Source organism: Pelecanus crispus, chromosome 5 (assembly GCF_030463565.1).
Source record: "Pelecanus crispus isolate bPelCri1 chromosome 5, bPelCri1.pri, whole genome shotgun sequence".
Lineage (NCBI taxonomy): Eukaryota > Metazoa > Chordata > Aves > Pelecaniformes > Pelecanidae > Pelecanus > Pelecanus crispus.
The window spans coordinates 33,542,321-33,562,249 of record NC_134647.1 but is presented as its reverse complement, the minus strand read 5'-3'; the positions used below and the strand labels follow the sequence as shown (position 1 = coordinate 33,562,249).

At 39.0% G+C, this 19,929-nt stretch overlaps 1 protein-coding gene across 1 annotated transcript; it reads right to left on the bottom strand.

Annotated features, from left to right (window-relative positions):
* Positions 1-3,089: 3,089 nt before the first annotated feature.
* Positions 3,090-16,221, bottom strand: STK17B (serine/threonine kinase 17b). The gene is made up of 7 exons (XM_075711712.1): positions 16,094-16,221; positions 12,056-12,268; positions 8,632-8,776; positions 8,261-8,387; positions 7,308-7,356; positions 5,728-5,907; positions 3,090-3,648 (listed from the first exon to the last, which is right to left on the bottom strand). The coding sequence occupies exons 1-7, from the start codon at positions 16,213-16,215 to the stop codon at positions 3,366-3,368; spliced, it is 1,119 nt and encodes a 372-aa protein (XP_075567827.1). The 5' UTR covers positions 16,216-16,221; the 3' UTR covers positions 3,090-3,365.
* Between the last annotated feature and the right edge of the window lie 3,708 nt (positions 16,222-19,929).

Sequence of the window (19,929 nt, the reverse complement as noted above, 5' to 3'; positions counted from 1 at the left end):
GCCCTGGGGTCTTGGTGGACACCAAGTTGAACATGAGCCAGCAGTGTGCCCTTGCCACAAAGGCGGCTAATGGTATCATGGGCTGCATTAGGCAAAGTATCCCCAGCAGGTTGATGGAGGTGATCCTTCCCTTCCACTAAGCACAGGAGTAACGTGTCCAGTTCTGGGCTTCTCAATACGTGACAGACAGACATACCTGAGAGTCCAACAAAGGGCCACAAAGATGCTTAAGGGACTGGAACATCTCTCCTATGAGGAAGGGCTGAGGTAGCTGGGACTGTTCAGCCTAGAGAAGAAAGGGCTCAGGGGGGAATGTTATCAACATATCTAAATATCTGAAGGGAGGGTGCAAAGAAGATGGAGCCAGGCTCTTGTCAGTGGTGCCCAGTGACAGGACAAGAGGGAACAGGCACAAACTAAAACACAGGAGGTTCCATCTGTACATCAGGAAACACTTTTTTTACTGGGAGGATGACTGAGCACTGGAACAGGTTGCACAGAGAGGTGGAATCTCCTTCCTTGGAGATACTCAAAAGCCATCTAGACATGGTTCTGGCCAACCAGGTTTAGGTGGCCCTGCTTGAGCAGTGGGTTGGACAACATGACCTCCAGAGGTCCCTTCCAACCTCAACCATTCTGTGATTCTGCGAAGAAATGAAAACACAGAAGTTTTGAAAAAAGACAAAGTTTATTTTTTTTTTAATATAAAAAGGTAATGAACTGCATAGAGATACGACTTCAGTCATCTTAAAATGCTGTCAATCACTTACACTTGCTAATTCCCAGTAATATGTCAGGAAGCAAGATGGGCTAACAATTGTATACAACATATGTATTTACATTCAGTTGAAGTTATGCATGCACAATAATATTTTTAAATAAATCAAATGCACTGATCCAAACTAAACCTGATTCAAGGTATATTTTAATTTTTCATAAAGTACAAATAAGGTCTTCAAAATTTAAGTTCCTTGGATAAGAACTATTTTCTTTTATTTAAAGATAAGTTAACTCCAAAAGTAGTAAGAAATGTAAACATCAGTATCTGATAAAAATCTTAAGGAATAACAACTTTGTCATAAAGTGCTGGCATATGCTTTCAGCTTTATTTTCCAGATGTTAAAAAGAGAATACTAATGTACAAAGGCTTTCACAAGCTTCCCACTTGTAATTTCAGTTCAGTAATATTTTTCCAGAATTTTAAAATTTAACAATTTTTAAAACATTCTTTTCTACCTTTATCTGTTACAGCTTTTTGACATTTTCTTCTTCATCTTAAGTGAACTTTAACTTCTGAGTATGTATAAAATAGTTTGTATTTTTAATTTACCCAGTCCAAATTAGACTCCATGCTGGTAGAAGAAAAAAAAAGGTTAGGTAAGACTCCAAATGGGAAAAGCCAAGGACTTTGAAAAGTAAGGGTATAACGTACATGAACACAATCCAACAACTGCCTCCAGCAAAGTCACTTTATAATTATATATATATTATCAGTATCACTGAAAAAGTTACATGAGAATTAATACATAGAGGAGACCCAGTGTAATTCATTTATACCTAGGCATCTGAGCTTCATCCATGCTGAGTATATCTGTTACTTCATTTCACATGAGATTAAGTCTTGGAAAACTTTTACTTCTTCTGAAAAACATAAGCTGAAAGATAGTCTTACATGCCTTACACCTCAGCTGACTTCTCACTTGTCAACATGAGTGTCACCCAAAATAAAGACAACGGTCCGGAATTCCCCCATGCGTTATGGTGATACCTTATATTGAAATCTATTTGTATAAAAACAAAAACCCAAACAAACAAACAAAAAAAAGCAACAAAACACATACACACAAAAAATGTTCCTTCCTTGTGCCAAGAAAGATAAAATACAATCTTTTACCACTCATTATGTTCACCTCTCAATCATATGTTGCTCCAAAACCTCAATCTGCCTAGCTATTGACAAGTCCACAGGCACACTTGAAAAAATTATCAGATTGTGCTATTTTATTATACAAACCAAACCAAATCTAAATCAGAGACGATTAAGTCTAAGCTCCGAGGAGTGGAAAATCCCAAAAGTATTTAAAGTGCCATTTACTTTCAAAATATTTATAAGAATTTTAATACATTCCCTACACAAAAAGACTTCTAGCCTCAGTGTTATGATTAGGATTTTATCTTGTCAGTATTAGTTTCAGGCTGTTAAGGCATGATTGGTATTTGCTCTAAGTCAAAACTTGACATAGGCATTATTTCCTCAGAGCCTAGAAACAGGAAGTGGAAGGGATACAACTTAAAAAAATAACAAACCCACTAAACAAACCAAATGTAGAGGCTTAGAACAATTATTAGGTAGTTTGTCTTTACATACTAACACACTGCAGTCCATTTCTCAGAGCAGGCATGAAGCTAACTTATTATGGATAACAATAATTGACAGAAAGATGCACTGCACTTCTACATAGAGGGGCATAATGAAAAGCTTTCAATTGCAGCTTCACTGGCAAAAATAGTTATTTTCAGTTTATTCAGTTATTACTTTTAACTCTAAAGAAGCTGTTTTGGGGTTTTTTTGTGTGGTTGATGAGGAATAGTTCAATACAGGTAGACGATACTATTTCAGAGATTTTATGAAAGCAAACTAACAAGCATATCAAATATTCACATCAGCATGGGACCCTCATCCTCTTCCAATATAACTTACTGCTAAGAATCAAAGGACCACTAGCACAAGGACTGACAATCTACCCATTTTCTATTCAAGCATTCCAGAGATCCAACATAGGAAAAAACCAGATTCCGTAAGTGGACCAGATCTGTAAGGCAGAAACATTTCCGTAATTACTAATGATCCTAGAGAGAAAGCAGTTTTCTAAATGGCCCCCAATGTATCATATTCCCAAAACACACCAACTTTAGCTTCCATTTAAAGCTATGAGGATGGTCACAAATAAGCCCAGTAAGACAGCTAGATTCAGTTTCCCTGCTTAGACCAATTTCTTATTAGGACTAGTCATAAAAGCGTGCATGTATGCAACCACTGTTTGGCAAACCTTGAGTTTAAACAAACTCATTTTCAGGTTTTAGTTTGTTCACTCTGGCATCATTTTTGGACTAAAACTTGAAAAGTGCAAAAATATTTAATTATATCTTCTTAAAAAAAATAATTCATTTTATTGGTGCAACAACCCCAGTTTCTCAGGAGTTAAATCCATTGCCAGCAACGGACAGAAAAGGAAGCACCAGCATAAAAGAATCAAAGTGCATTTCCAGTATGCCAATGCTGCATGAATTGGCAAGCCATAATCTTATATTCGCCACTGGAACAGATTACGCTAAATTCATTTTATAGAAGTCTGTATCATACGTTAACATATGAAGTCTGTCATGAAGTCTTGGGGATACTGCAATGAATCATCAAAACGGAAACGTTTGGAGACTGTACTACTGTCCTCTGGAATGTTTTCTTTGTCCTCCTTGCTGCTACAGGTACCATTACAACTGGATTTTATATTCCGCTCTTCTGAGCATTTTGTTGTGTGTCCCGACATCAGAGAAGAGCAACAAGTTTCTTCAGGGCTACACAAGAGTACGAACTCCCCTTGCTGCAACCACAAATGAGAAAGACAGGCCTCTGCTGTGGGTCTTTCCCTTTGAAAGAGAAAAGGGTAAAGTTGCTTAAGTTAATTTCAGAAATAGTAAAAACATAATTAAAATAGCTGAGACATGGCAAGAATTGTTAAGCAGAACTGACACTAAAGAGTTAATATTGCTGTTTTTCCACCACTACCACTGCTGCTAGAAAACACATTAGACCTTATTATAGTTAAGGGTTAAGTATTGGCAACATGCATCTGAATTTTAGTTGACAGTTTCCCCTAGTGCTGAGTGTCAGAACTGGTAAGCTTTTCATCAAAACAAGGAACAGGTCTTTCTCAGCCAGCATTCATAGTCCCTCATAATGTTTTCAACATTATATATATATATATATATCTCTCTCTATCTCTCTGCACATGCTTATGCTTTTGCAGTCTTATGTTTTATACGGACCATTGTAAATAGGGAGGCTAATGAATATTCAGTCATTAGGTTTTCAAGGAGGGCCAAATAACATGATGTCATCAACTCTATCTGACATTTTGCAGTGTTTTACTCTTGCAGTTCATCATAAACTGGTGTAAACCCTTCCAAAATGTACTTACTACCAAACAAAACACAGACTTACAAAATTGTTCCTTTGGATAACCTAGTATAGTGCTACTAGTTTTCCTCATATTCTGCATTGTTAAGTTCCACAGAACTTGCTGGAAATGCAATAGAGCCTGCTACGTGTCCTTAACTCTACCACACCATATGAATATTTTTTGGTCAGAGAACTGTAACTTTACAGAGTTGACTATCTGAGGATGGATGTTTCCTCTTAAGAGGATATAGTCATCAAGAATTGGAATGGGGAAAAAAAAAAAAAAAAAAAAAAAAAAAAGTTATTGAGGATATAATGAGATGCCCAGAAGCAAGAAAGCAAGTAGAGTAGTAACTGTGACAGAATGTCCACAGGTCCACACTAATATTTATCAAAGCAGGCTCCTCATAATTGCTTCCCTCATGACACTATGGTTTTTGTGAGTTGTTCCAGATATTGACAAACCATCTATGTGACATGCTAAAATAGAAAGGACTGTTCATCCTTGATCCTGTCCAGACTTGAGGCACTTCATGGGTACCATCTCCCATCATCCCTTCCTACCAAAGAACCTCTTTCACAACCAAACAACAGGGCCACTCCTGCTTGCTGCAGGGTCTCTGAAGAAGACAAGGACTACTGTCTCACCACAAATGACAATACATATCACTATAATTGATAATACTTGTCCATGCCTAGTAGAACATGACTGACTTTACTAAATATTATTCCCCCCATATATACCTCTTAGGGTGTTTTTCTTTGGTTTTTTGTTTTTGCTTTGTTTGGGTTTTTTTACTGCATTTGCTGGTGCAACAGTTAAAAAAATATCCAGATTTAATGCTATACGGCAACCATAGATACAGTTAATGTCTATAATTCTCCCACTCTCAAAGACTATCTTCTCCAAGTTCAGCCACTTTGAAAGGCCTTGATTAGAGTCCGAACTCCCAAAGAATGCAAAGTTACGGAAACGTGCCTTACAAACAAAAAGAAGTTTGTACTTTTGATTAAGAACATTTTTTAAAAAGACTGAACATGGCAAAACACTATATATTTCTGAAGAATATATACTCAGTCACAAGACTGCCAAGTTTTTATAGAAAATTATTAAAGTAGAAAGATACATTAAAGATGAGCCAGGAAACAAGAAAGCACTGCATCAAAAAGATTGCATTCTGTGTCTCCAAATTGTGCAATAAAATGTTAAATTATAGACAAGAATGTGACCCTTCTAGAATATATTTCATCAGATTTGTTAATAATCTGTCCTCTGAATAAAAATATAAAGAAACTCAAAACACAAAATACAAAACTCGGCGCACAAGCCTGACTACAAAAATAGCCAGACAGTGAACCAAAGATTCTTTTCATATATTATGGAAAAGCATAAATCCACACTTTTAAATATCCAGCTGATAATACCAATACATCGTGAAATGTCTGACTGATCATATCAGTGTATTAGGCTCCCAAATTAACATTCACTTTTTCTGCTACACAAACATAAAACATAAAGATTCCTGCCTGGAGGAGTTGTTACTTACTCTGGATTTTTTATGAGAAGTTTTTGAATGAAGTCTTTGGCAGGCTGTGAAACTGATGAAAATGTTTCTTCTGAATAATCCACATTAACTTGAGATATATTAAGGTAAGTTTCTTGATTATCAGCTCCCACAAATGGCGATTCTTGTGTCAGCAGCATGTACGAAATTACACCTATGTTCCTGAGATAAGAACACAATGTATGATCCTACTAGGATACCTGAACAACATGATTTATTGTGCTGCAGATCAAACTTCCTGATGTATGCCACACTCAAAGAATTTGAAACATCATGTGACATCTCACTTTTATGTGATATCTCACTTTTATGTGATTCAAGCAGGTATGCACATGCACACACAAGGAAAGCTAAGTATATATCTCAATGAAGGGATTTTTTGAAAATTGCTTACTTTCAATATACCCTTTTCTTCCCATTGAGATTGTTACGAAAAGGAAATACATCACTTTTATACAGCCCATTCTTGGAATATGGCAATTCTGGATGATAGAACTGCAAAAGACAGACCTTCTAATTTGCATGTAAATAAAAACCATCTTTCACTACAATTCTGGATGAAGTATCAAAGACAGATTTAGTCGACCCTTCTGTACAACTGACATCTGTGTTACAATATCCTCTTGCTGAGACCTTTTTTTGCTAAGAACATGAACTTGAGTACCACACAGCGTGTGATTCATTGTAAGTCTTAGATGGTTTCTTGATGCATAATAAAAATGGTTTTATGATCTAATAGATCAAACCTTTTCATTACAGTGTGGAAACATGCAGCTGCTGTGTTGGTCATTCTGAGTAGAGTGCCAATAGTTTGTTTTTATGTCTTCCCACAAAAGCAGGCAAATAGTAAGTGGTTAAAAACAGTCATGAACAGATTTAATTACTATTACGAGTTGAGAATTTCAAAGGAGTAATTAGATCATAGCAACTTTTAAAACTGAATTTTCATTATTTAGATGCTTAAGAAGAGCATATGAATATTATATGTTGTTAAGGAAACATCCCAAAGCTAGCCCTTACACTAACATAGCTCATGAAATGCTACAAAGGTATACTTAATCAAGTTGTGGATTAGTTTAAGGTGCTTGTCTCATTTTTTATGACTTATTCTGCAGATATTGCTCTAAAGATAAGAAGTAGAAAGTTAAAATACTTCTTATTGTTTGCATAATAAAATTATTTAATGATACAAAAGCGGGAAGGGAGGAGTATACAAAAGTAGTTAATACCTGAAGCATGTCATCCAAGAGTAACTAATACTTGTAAGTACGCTATCCAATCACTGTTGCTCCCTTAGAACAAATACCTATACTCTGCATGCTCAGAAGCCACCTGCAATCTCTAGTAGGTGTGCAACAGACCCATATAGAGTAATTCCTGTAAACCCCAAATTATATCCCGAGGGCTCCCTTCCCCTCCCAACTCTCCCTCTTTTGGTCAGCACACCAACAGAAGGGTATTCTTGGAAGCCAGATAAAACCACATCAGAGTCTGGATCTGGCCCCTAGATTGTTAAGTGGTCACACCTACCTCAATAAAATGAATTAACATATACAACCTACCACATATCTGTAGCTGTGGTAATAGGATCATAGTTTAAGATTTCTGGAGCTAGAGAGAGATGGGGAGAAGAAAAACACTTAATAGATATATTATTCAAATAGCCTTGAATCATACACTAGATTTCTGGCAGTTTTTTCCCAACCATTATTATAAGACTAAACATGCAGTTTCAGTAATCAAGTTTATTATTTTCAAGCCACAAGCATGGGGAAAAAGTTGTTTGTTGGATTAGACACACTGATGCTTAACTGGTTCACACTAAAATGGCAATATATGGCCTAGAGTCTATTCTGTACAAGTCCCAAGATATTTTCTAATCAGATGCATGCACATAGAAGATTATTCTAAGAGGTTTTCAAGTATATTGCTTTTTAAGAGGAATGCATAAAGCCTTCAGCATGTTAACACTGCAAAGCCAGATGACCAAGCTAATTTTAGCATCAGTGGCTGTTAGCATATGCTAGATAGCAAGTTATTCACTAGATTGAAGTGCTCCTAAAATTGAGTGTAGTCAGATCGTTAAGGAAACCTGCCCCTCAGAGAGGGCCAAGTGTCAATGGCAATCTTTCCGAGGAATATTTTAATCTCATTAAATCATCATTCTAAACAGCATTCCTAATTCAAAGAACATTTCCTTGTGCATGCTAATGTTGTATTTCAACTCTAATCAAAATAATTTAATAGCCAAAATTTCTTGTGATCTATCAGTCTGCATCACAGCAAATGCTATGGCATGAAATTAGAGGTTCACTTATTGATATAATTTGGGATTTTTTTTGGTGCAAGTATCTGCTGACTACACACACACAAAAAAAAGAACAGCTCAAAACATGTTGCCTTGTCCTGTTGTTCTTTCTCCCATAATGACTGGTAAGTTGATAAGCACATTACATGAACTGTTTCTCCTTTCTCAAAACTACACACCAGAAATTGCAAAGCAACTCTTCCATACCTAGATACTCTGTTGTTCCCATGATCTGCCGCAGTTCACTAGAATTCTCAAGCTTCCGAGACATACCAAAATCTACGATTTTTACATCACCAAGAGGATTGACGCTGCTCAGCAAAATATTTTGAGGCTAGAACAGAGAAGATTTAATTCTCAATTAATAAAATACGAGCTGCAAAAAACCCCAATGTACTAAATGACATTTCAGTTTCTATTATGCAATACATATTGCTAAATTTTATTTTAAAAAATTATTTAATCTAATACACTACTTTTTCTCCTCATCTTTGTTATGTATTTAACAAATTATTTTGATTATCATAATACTAAATTGAAGATAAAGTACTAAAATAAAAAGTCTGCTGCAGCCTCACCTTTAAATCAAGATGAACAATATTGTTTTCGTGCAAGCAGCAAAGTCCTTCAAGTATTTGTCTTATAAGTCTTATAATATCCCTTTCACCAATTCTGTCATCCAGATCTGGGACACACAAGTCAAATATTTCTCCTCCAGCAGCACTGAAACACATTCAAAACCACTTATGTATTAAGTTTGAATTTTCAAGCTTAAGTGAGGAAAAATTTTATATAGAGTACCTATTTATATAATATATATTCATTTATCATATTCATATTCTCAGAGAGGCTGGGAGTATTGTTATTATTACTGATTTTTTTTCTTTTTTACACACACTTATGCCAAGACACATCATATATGCACTTAGAAAAGGGAAAAAAAAAAAAATCTGATGATGCTTTTTCTTTCCTCATAGCCAGCAACAGCAGTTGAGACAGTGAAACAGAACTCCATGGCTGAAGTCTCATAACTCTTTGGTACCCTCAAGCATGCTTTCCTGTAAGCAAGTGCGAAGATGCCTTCAGGAAGATGAGTTCTATCATCATTCCCTAACAGAAGCAGCCTTTCTCTTCAAGTCAAATCTAAAATTTCTTCCATTAGACCAGTTCCATAAATCATTCAAAGCAAGAAAGCCCAGCAGTATTCCTATTCTCTGAATTCCGGAGTAAAAATCATCATTTTTTACATGACATGGCTGTGGTGTTAATTTAAGAACTACAATGCAATGAACAGCTAGAGTTGCTGAAGACTATTTCTGGAGCAGGAGGAAACTGCATACTTGCCACCCTAGGTCCTGCCATTCTGATGGAAGACTAAAAATCAGATATTCCTATCAGAGAGGTACCAGAAACAAAATCTAGCATGCTGCTGTTGATTAAATATACAGTTGCCTAGTCAGTTAGTGAGCAGTACCTTCCAGAACTCTCATAGACTCAGAATATTCAGAAATACACAGCTCTGTCACTTCAAAATCTACCAATTCCACACTAACAACAAAGATGAGCTTGACAAGCTTCATGTTTTCACACAGCATCTCAAATATGTCTTCCTCAGAAAAAGGCTGTTGTTTACTTACAGAAACCCCTATTATTTGTACAGCATAAAGGAAGCATGGAAATAACCGTGTTGCATGTGGTTTATTAGTTAGACTTCTACACTTTGCCACAGTGTCAGCTGTTTCCTTTCAATGTTGGGTTTGAAATCATCATTCAGCCTGCTCTAACCGCCTGAAGTTTCTCTCTCTTAAGGATAAATGGCTACCTCAAAACTACAGATCAGTAAGCCTGAATTTCATTGCTAGAAAAATGATAGTCTATAAAAAAAAGTTAGATCATGGACAACAATAGCTCCAGCAGGTCAGTGACTGTGTTTATCTATGTGAAGTATCAGTAATGCCTCCCCTAGTTGCCTTTATGACAAAATGTAAATGAGGGGAAGAGCAGTGGATGTCATTTACTTCAACTTTAGCAAGGTTTTCAACACTGTCTCCCATAGTATTCTTACATCCAAGTTACTACATTATGGCCTGGATGGGTGGACAACCAGATGAGTAAAGAGCTGAACAGCTCCACTGAAAAGGATCTGGAAGTCCTCACAGACAGCAAGCATCTGTTTTTGTCCTTTATTTAGCAAATGTGCACTGACACAAAGTAGTTCTTACTACTACATCTTCCAAAGAACCCCACCAATACAATCCAACAACAGTAAGGACCAAATGTAGGAGGAAAAATATGGCTAAATGGGAAACACTTATAAACTAATTTATGAGTAAAAGACTCATTTCTTGCAATTCTTTTAAAGTACTGCTTCAGAGTTCTCATAATGAGAAACAAACAAAATCTGTGTATTCTGCTACAGGACATAATTTAGAAGCGTAATCAGCCCTCTGCTTATCCCAACAGAACTAGGAACACTTACTGCAAGACTTCTGAACAATACTGAAAGTAGACCATTAACACAAATGACGTATAAGGAAGTTATTTCATTACAGAGCTTTAATAAGCAAGACTGAGTTAGCTGGGCTGAAACAGAAGCAGGAAAATCAGTATGGCTTTTATGTGAACTTGCACTTATTCTTGATAAGAAGTTCAAAACTTGTCATCTGGACTTTGTCTTTACTTCTACATTATTTATTATTTTAGTCTTCTCAGAACACATATGTTAGGGAACATCTAGTTCCAGGAAAAAAAGCGGGTTTTATGATTATCTAGCTACATTCTTTGGAAAATTTGAAGCAATTTATCCTGGTGTGTGCAGGCTGCCATTAACAGCTCTTCAAATACTTTGTATGTGAAACTTAAATCCTACCTAGAGAGAGACTTTCTGAATTAATTTCACAAACTGCATTTTTGTTCTTTACATTCCAAACAAACATTTACACATACAGCAAATATGACACATAATTCAAATTAGATTCCCAAATTAGACTTGTTTTCAGAGCTTATCAGAAGCCACAAGGGCATCTAAAAAGATATGGGGAATTTTGGAGGAAACAGCTCCAAAAGCCAAACAGTTTTAAAACAACAAAAACACTAAATTCAGAAGCTCAGAACCACAAATGAATTGCAAGTTTTCAGTCACCAAAACATGTCAAGCAGTCACTGAAGTTCATAGAACACAGATGTGCTCAGCTTCTCCCAAAATCTGTGTACTTGGTATCAGTGGCTACTTTTTTTTTTTTTATTATTATTATTTAAGATATGTCAAAGCGCTATGCACTTTCTATGGGATTCAAGGACATTCTCTCCAGTCAACTTGCATGAAAGATTCTTTGGGGGGGTGGGGTGGGGGTGGGCAGAATTACACCCTGGAGTTTGTAATTCAGGTTCTATATTAGGTCAACCTGACCTGAAAAATTGACCAGAGCTTTTTTTTTTTTTTTCCCAAAAATCCAACTAGCAGAAGAAATAATCTGCTCAAATTAAACAGGCAAGTTTTAATCAAAATTAGTCCTGAGATAGTATTTAAAGGCACAAAAATATTTCAGTTTGAAATTGAGTGAAATTGTCTATGAAACTGAGCCATGCAATGAGAAGAAGAATCTCATTTTTATTTTTTGATAGCTTTTTGTCAAAAAAATCTTTCAGTCCATATTTTAAGAATTTTGAGTACAGAACTACTATAGGTTTCAGTGTATTTTGTTTTATGCCTTATTCCACATTGTTTGACATATCTCATCAGCTGTGGATGTAACAAAACACATGTACAAAACTAAGGATTCTAATTAACAGCAATTGCTTCAACTCTTGCACGTATATGAAAATAAATCATACCAAAAAAGTCCCTAAGCGCTTATAAAGTATATCATAATGAAATATTAGCATAATGTATATAGCTTACTGTTGTAATTTTTCTGGGTGTTCAGGCAACTCGGGCAAAAAATGAGTATATTGACAGATTTGTAACTACAAACGTGGAACATCTGATGAAGACATACTTACTATTCCAACACTAAGATGATTTCATTTGCTGTTTCATAGACTTCATGGAGATTAACTATGCGAGGATTAGATTTCATTAATTCAAGCACGGCAATTTCATGAAGAATCTCTGCTTTGCAGTCTTGACCTCTTCTTCTTTTCTTTAAAAATTTAGCTGCATACTCTTGGCCTGTGGATTTATCTATACATTTTCTAACTACAGCACATCTTCCTCTACAAAAAAAAAAAGGGAAGACATTAAGACCTAAGACATAAAAAGTATGTAAATCACCATTAGAAATAAAAAGATATGGCAAATAATTGGAAACTAAAAAAAAAAAAAAAAAAAATCAGCGGAATGCCATGTTTGGCCTGTTCTTACACTATCCCCTGAACATTCACTTTTAGCCACTGTAGGAGAAACAATACTAAGCCAGATGAAGCTTTGGCAAGACCCAGTACAACTCCCTTTATACAGACTAGCTAAGCATTAAATCAGAGTATCAGGTTACATGGACATTCTCACTGTAGGATCACAGAATCGGAGAATAACTCAGGTTGGAAGGGACTTCTGGAGGTTTCTAGCAAAACCTCCTGCTTAAAGCAGGGCCAGCTATGAGATCCTACCAGGCTGCTCAGGGCTTTGTTCAGGTTAGCAATATTATATTAAAAAACCCCTCAACCACATTATAGCACCTACAGGATACAGTAATAAACAAAGCAAAACCCTGTGAAATGTAGAGAATGAACACAGAAAATAAAGCATATTTGTATGCTGGGGTGGGGGGGAAGGTCTTCAGTGCAGAAAATTTTAGAGTCATAAAGAGAATTTCCTTCCACAAATCATGTAGTACTGCTAAAAAAAACCCCAGATATCTGCAAAATGTTTAAAAACATCTTAACAGAAAGAGACCCACTACTTAGCATTCTCTTTCTCAATTACACTTAGACAAAGTGTGCTGCTTTATTTCCTAGCCAAATGTTTAGGTATGGAAACAAAAATGTATTTTGGCAAAGAAATGTTTTTAAAAGAAAACCACATACTGCAGTTAAAACACCAAGCTGACCTTTTAAAAAATTAGGGGAAAAATGTGTTTTTTTAAGCCAAGTTATAAACTCTTGAAAAAACAAAGTTTTATAATCACAAGTTTTGCATTCCCAGAAATGCCTAGTTGCATACTTGCGAAGTGTTTTCAAATGATACAAGAAACATTATTAAAAAAAAAAGCAACCCAACTTGAAAGGCTAAAATAAATTGTGTAAAGTTCTAAAAACAGTTATAAAACTGTGTGCAAAGAACAAGATCTACACTTATGTCTTCGAAAAAACAATGCCTTTCCACGCATGTGTTTTGTTACCACAGCACACTAAGAACAAACTTGATGAAGAAGCTCAGTTACAAGCTATCTGACCTGGACTTTTTCAACTAAATTAGCTTCTTTAGTAGAAAAGACTATGTTGCCCTGCATGCTTTGCCTTTCTTCTGGTGCAAAAAACCCAATGCCTAAAAGGAACATCTCTTTAAAAAAAAAACCCCACACACAGCATATCTGAGGCTTTTTTGAAAAAAGTCTAGACTTCAGTATTTAATGAAAAAAAATGTATGAGCATCTCATAAAAAAATCATATTTCGATTTACAAATACTTGTATTAAATACAGTTTGTACGAACCTGACTAAATTATTAAACATGTTCTTTAATCATACTGCTATGGCTTATTTAGAAATAAAGTCAAGAAAACAGCTTCTCTGTCATTTATTTCAACATCAATTAGTTGTAGGGTTTCTTTGTCCTTTTCTTTAAAGCATTAAATTTAGAAAGGTAAGAGTACAAAACTCAAAAGAAAAATTAATTTAAGAGGTGAAAGTTAATTACAGTCCGATACATGCATACTCCTCATTTTAGCAACTATCTGTAAGCCTGAAAAGGCCAAGTCCTTTCCCAATTGTTAAAGCAGCTTATTACTGCAGAGCATTTGGAGTTATTGAGCTGAATTTCATAATATACCAAAGTTTAAGATACCCCCTTACAGCTTACATTCTCATTTAACATCATATCACCCTTGTCAACCACAAAAGTTTCTTTAAAATTAAAATAGGGGAACTGGTTGAGTTTCATGAGAACAGCAAGATCTTCCCTGATAGCTTTTGCACATCTTCCTTCTAGTCACTGTGGGTTAAAGCTTTGAGGGTCAGCAGTGTCTCCAGATAGATGATGTAGCAATTTCCACTTGTTTATACTGTATTTGTAGTGTGCCAATTATTAAGACAAAATTATTAAGACACAAAACTGTTTTAGAGCAGTGGAATTTCACAAGAAATGCAAAAAAAAGTCAGATCTGAAGTGTTGCACTGAAGCAAGCAAAGTGGTTCCTACTCCTTGTTGCCTGCCAAGCAACTGCCTAACCATCACACTTTACAGCCCAGTTTTAAGAGATAAAAACCGATTTCAAGTTGTTTTCATATCCCAAGTTATAAACCACAGAAATTCAACTACTTCAGAAGACTCCAAGCCATCTACACACTGGGGACAAAACTACTTAACCCACTAAACAGAACCTGCCTGCTTCGTGAGTCAGTGTCTTAAATAGCAAAGGACCTAAAAGATAAGGGTGTGGGAGGAAGAAATGGGATTTGGGAAGCTTAAGCAGAGAAGAACAAAAGAACCATTTACTAAGAAACCTGAACAGGAAGAAGAAAATTGCAAGTGAAAAGAAAAGCACATTAAATCTTTCAGAGAAGCTAAGAAGAAAGGTGGGTTTGACATCACTTACAAAATGCTGTAAACCCTTAAAAACACTGAAAACAATGCATACACACCCTGTTAGGCCAGGAACAGTCAAAAATATGTCTGGAAAACATACTATTCTGCTTCTGTTTCTTTGCTTTTTGGCACTTATCTTGTTATGCCTGGTTTTGCATGTACAGAAAGTATAAAGACTCTGTTTTGGAATCCACACAAAATCTATACTTTTGTTTGCTTTAGACATCATGTCACAGGTATGTATAATCTGAAAATTCAGCATTTTAAGAATACTGGAGTTCTAGAGGATGGTGCATATAAGCTGCTTCTGTACAGCCTAGAATTCAAAACTAGAGCTGACAAAGGGGTAAGAAAAGAGGAAAGTTACGGGCTGCAAGGTGCACTTTTTATCAAAGTGTACCAGATAAAGCACATGCTAGAAAAAAAAAAAAACAACACCAAAACCCCAGAGAACAATGAAGGCTAAATAGCTTACAAAATCACATATAGAAGAGTGTCTTTGCTGACAAAACAAGTTAAAGGTGCAAAGGATCACTGCAGAGCACAGCAAGGCACAACAACTGTAAAACTAACCTGTGCAGCTTGTGTTCAAGGAGCTTGGAAACATGACCATGGCATTATGTTTGCATGGCTTTACACCCAATTCCCTAAATGTTTTCGAGGTATGAATTAACGCATTGATTTCAAAAAAGCATTAACTCAGATGTCTGAAACGGTATCATAAATACCAAGGGTTTTTTTTTTCTTTTGTTTTGTTTCCTATTTTACTGTTGCAAATGTGAGCAAGGGAGGCAGGCTGCAAAGCTACTCTGAAACAGCAGGTTGTTAGAGACTTAGACTAACTGCTTGAGGGTGGGAGGGGGAGAGAAAAACATCTTTGTTTTCTGGACTTCAAAGAACTCAACCAAACAACTGGAACAACCAACTCAAAATCCCCATTCTTTGTCTTGCAGTATTACCCTATGCCACCTCTTCTTTAGTTTATGTACCTGGAATGTGATGTATGACTAGACAGGGGAAACGGAAGAAAAGGAACGTAATCCCAGATCTACACACCTATGAAAACAGGCTAAATCTCTCTGACATGGAAAAGGCTGGCCACTTATGTCTCACTGTACCTTGTCCTGATCCCTAGAGAATCTGTTGGAGACTGCAAAGAATAAGTGGGGGAGAGGCATACTTCATCCCCCATCTACTACCATAAAAGTTTCCCAGAAAAGGTCTATCACTGCCCAAAGGATTTTCTTGCAGCAGAAATTCCTCTTACTGAAGTAAATTCAATAGGAATAATCTTACCTTCCTAGCTCTTTTGATTCAAGCATATAGAAATTGTGGAAATTGTCTGTCTTGATTTGTGTCTGCAGAGATGTGGCTAACAAGCCAGAAAGGCTTTTATTCTCCAACCTTCTCCTCGACATAGTCAGGAACAGGTCTCTCTCTTCTACCAGTCACCTGTTAAAGCAAAAGAATTAAGAGTTTTGGAAACCCCATAATTACAGTGCAGGAAAGCATACCAGTATTAGAATTTAGGTCTAGCAGACTAGAAGAGCCTTAAGTTTGTTCAGTAGTGACCTGAAAACAACACATTTAATCACTGTAAAAATAAAACCTGAAAGGAATACTAATCAAGACATGTTAAGAAAATGAACTGAAAGAAATCGTTTCTTTTTTTTTTTTTAAAGAATTTTAACATTTGAGATAAGTTGTTTCCCCTCCCCCCCTCCGGAACATATCCATAAAATATTAGGGATAAGCTTCAGTTCTAGTAAAAATGCTAATAACTACTTAACTATCAATGATACGGTTTGGTTTTTTTTTTAGCTTTCCAAAAATAAGCTTTAACTCTTCTTTGGATTCTGGGTAAGCTCCAGCAATTCCCTTAAGTTTACACTTTCAACTGGTATCCGTCGGGGACTTAACCAAAACTCCTTGCTGTTTGTTGTCTGCAACACAGCAGGAATAGCTAACCACAGGGAAAAAAAAAAAACCCACAACTTTTTTTCCAGTGGGAAGATTCACATTTCTTATTAAACTCACTCATAGCTCATCTATGTTTCATTTTAACGCTAGATTAATTGTCAGAAAGAAGCATGAACGGACAACATCCTCTTTGCAAGTTCAGATAATTTAGAACCAAATGATGTAGTAATCCTGATTAAATTACCTTAATAAACCAGTAGAATGGCACATTATGAAGATACACCCACCCACATTATTTCTACTACTGTTTAAAAAAAAAAAAACACCAAAAACCAACACACCAAACAGTAAAAAGAGTGGGTACATTCACATTTATATTCCTGAAGCATTTATTCAGGTGAAATGCAAAAGCAAAGCAGAAAAAGGTTACTGAAGGATAACAGAAGTCTTAATTGATGGTTTATTTTAAGAGTAGGTTTACCTTTACTAGTGAAGGGTGGGGGGAATCGCAAGGCAAATTACAGTTCAGATACAGTTAAACTTACAAAAATACACTTTCAGTGTCAAATGACAGAAGCGTACTGTCAGAAACTTCTGGGGGAGCACTTGAACTAGTTATGATTCAAATATAATCCAGTACCCATCAAACATTGTTGAAATTACCAGATCTTGGAACATGGATATTCATATTGGAACTATTTTGGATTTAAATCATGATTGATGCTTTAGCAGGAAAAAAAAAAATACTACACAGTTTAAAAATATCTTCAAAGTAGCATATGATAAGCATGAAATAACTTCTTTAAAAATTATCAAGAGGTCACAATACGATCTACCATAAAAGTCCTTGAATTGCCTTGTTTGTAACAAACATGCATTCCTTTTTCCCCAGTTACACGACAGCTTATCATTTAAGAGACTGACTGATTCATACGTCTGAAATTTTACATGACTCTCCTTAGAGCTGTACTCACTAAATACAGTTTAACACTTAAAGTTGTCTTGTTACTATAGTACTTCAGCACAGAAAGATTTATTTATATTAGACAATTGACCTAACTGATTAAGAGCTTACTATTATCAAATTATTTATATAACTTTTTGCTTTATATCGCTATTCTTAAAGAGTTATTATTAAGGAGAACTTTTGTCTTGCATTGAATTAACTGTTTCTTTGGTAAGGAACCACATCTCTTTTTATGCTTGGCATCATCACAAAAACACATGTATTCATAGCGGGCAGAAACCCACAAGCAGGCACATAATCTATTCAGGGGAATGAGATCCAATTTCAAATCCAATTAGCTACTAAAATTTGTGCCTTTTTTCATACATTAACTATTTCCAAAATTAAAAGCGATACGTGTGTTGTTACATACGGCACCAAAATCCCCGAGTAACAGACGTTAGAAGTATGCATCTCACGGAAATTTGCAAGCTTCCCATTAAACAGAAAACTTCCCAATAAACTATCTTCAACAGGGCAAAAAGTCACTTCATTTAACTGTTCCCAAGAAAAGTCAAGTCCCTGCCCCGGGCTAGGAAGACGTTCAGCTTCAGCAGAGAAGGACCACGGACGAGCAGCACCAGGACGCTACGCGACCCTGCAGGCCCCACACCTCCCTCGGTGGCGACGGGTGGCTGCCACCCAGCGCCCCGCCGGGGCCGGCGCAGCGGCGAGCGTCGCCCTCCGCTCACCGGCAGCCCCGGGAGACGTCCCCGCACACCCCCTCACCTCAGCCGCGCTACAGCCTTTCGGCGGCGACCTGCCCCACTCCGCAGCCAACGTTAGATGCGCAGGAACAACACAGCGAGGCGGAGAAACGAGTGCTCACGGTCAGCCCAGGCTCCCCTTTCTGAGCGAAGGAGGAGGGGCAGCGGCGGATCCGCATCCCGCACTCCCGTCCCCTCGCTCCACACCCGGGCCTTCCCCCCGTGACCGAGCCCACGTCCGGAGAGGACCGAAGGATGCGAAGAACTCCCTTCGCCTCCGCCCTCCCTTGCTCCCTGTGCTACCGCAACGGGAGCCCGCGGGGGCTGCCCGCTCAAACCCGGTCGGGGCAGGCCGCCGGCGGCCGGGCGAGACCCGGCCCAGGATGTCCGCAGTACCGCCCCAACGCTCCTCACGGGCACCCCGCGCCTCGGGGCGCTGCCGCCAGCGCTCCCCGGGGCCGGGAGACGCGCACCGGCGAGATCCGACACCGGGTGGGGGAGGCAGGACGGCGCTCCCACCGCCCACCTCGCGTCCCGCCGGATCCGCCCGCCCTCGTCCGCGGCAACTGAGGCCGGGAGCTGCAACCCCGGCTCGGGCACGCTCCGCTCACCTCTCTCCGCCGGACTCCCAGGAAGCCCCTCACGGGCCAACGGTCGCCGCAACGGCCCGCACACGCTGCAGGCCGGCCCGCGCACCCGCCAACCGCCGCGCCCGCACAGCCGGCGTTTGAAAAGCGCAGCCCGGTGGATGTGGCTGCCCCGGCGGCGCCCGCCCGGCCCGCCCACTTCGGCCGCAGGAAGCCAATCCGCGCCCAGCGGGGCGAGCCGTCTGCCCGGCGATTGGTGGGGCGCCCTCCGAGCGGGGAGCGCCCCGCCCGGCTGCCCTCGCCCCTCGAAGGCAGCCGGGGTGGGCCGCCGCCGGCTGAGGCGGCCGCTGAGCGGGCCGGGAGCGGCAGGTGCCGCCTGCCTAAGCCGCCGCCTCGCCCAGCTCCTTCGTGAGAGCCGCGGGGGCGCCGTCGACGCGGCCGGGACGCGCTCCTGCTTTTCCTCCTCCTCCTCCCGCCGTGCTGGAAGCCGCGGCCTTGCCCGGCCCCGCTGAGGCGGACGGGCCGCCTACCCCCCCCGCCCGTCACCACCCCCCCTCGCCCAGGGTGCTGGGCCCGGCGGGGCAGGGCTGCCCGGTTGTGTGGGAGCCCGCGGGGGGCCGGAGTGGGGCCGTGCGCCGCCGGCTGATGGCCCGCCCGCGGCCGGGGCAGCTGCAGGAGAGCCATTTTGTTCAGCCGCCTGGCGGAGCGTAGGGCAAGGAGGGCCGCCGGTTTGGGTGAGATGCACCGATAGCATCTCCTGGTCAAAGGGCTGCGTTTAATCTAAACACTGTAGTGAGGCTTATCGGTGTGTATGCTGCCTCCAGGAGTACTAGAACAAAGGGGAAAGGTTGAGGCATTGGGGTAGTGCAAGGTGCGCTAGGTGCGATGGTGTAAAGGTCAGCAGCACAAAGC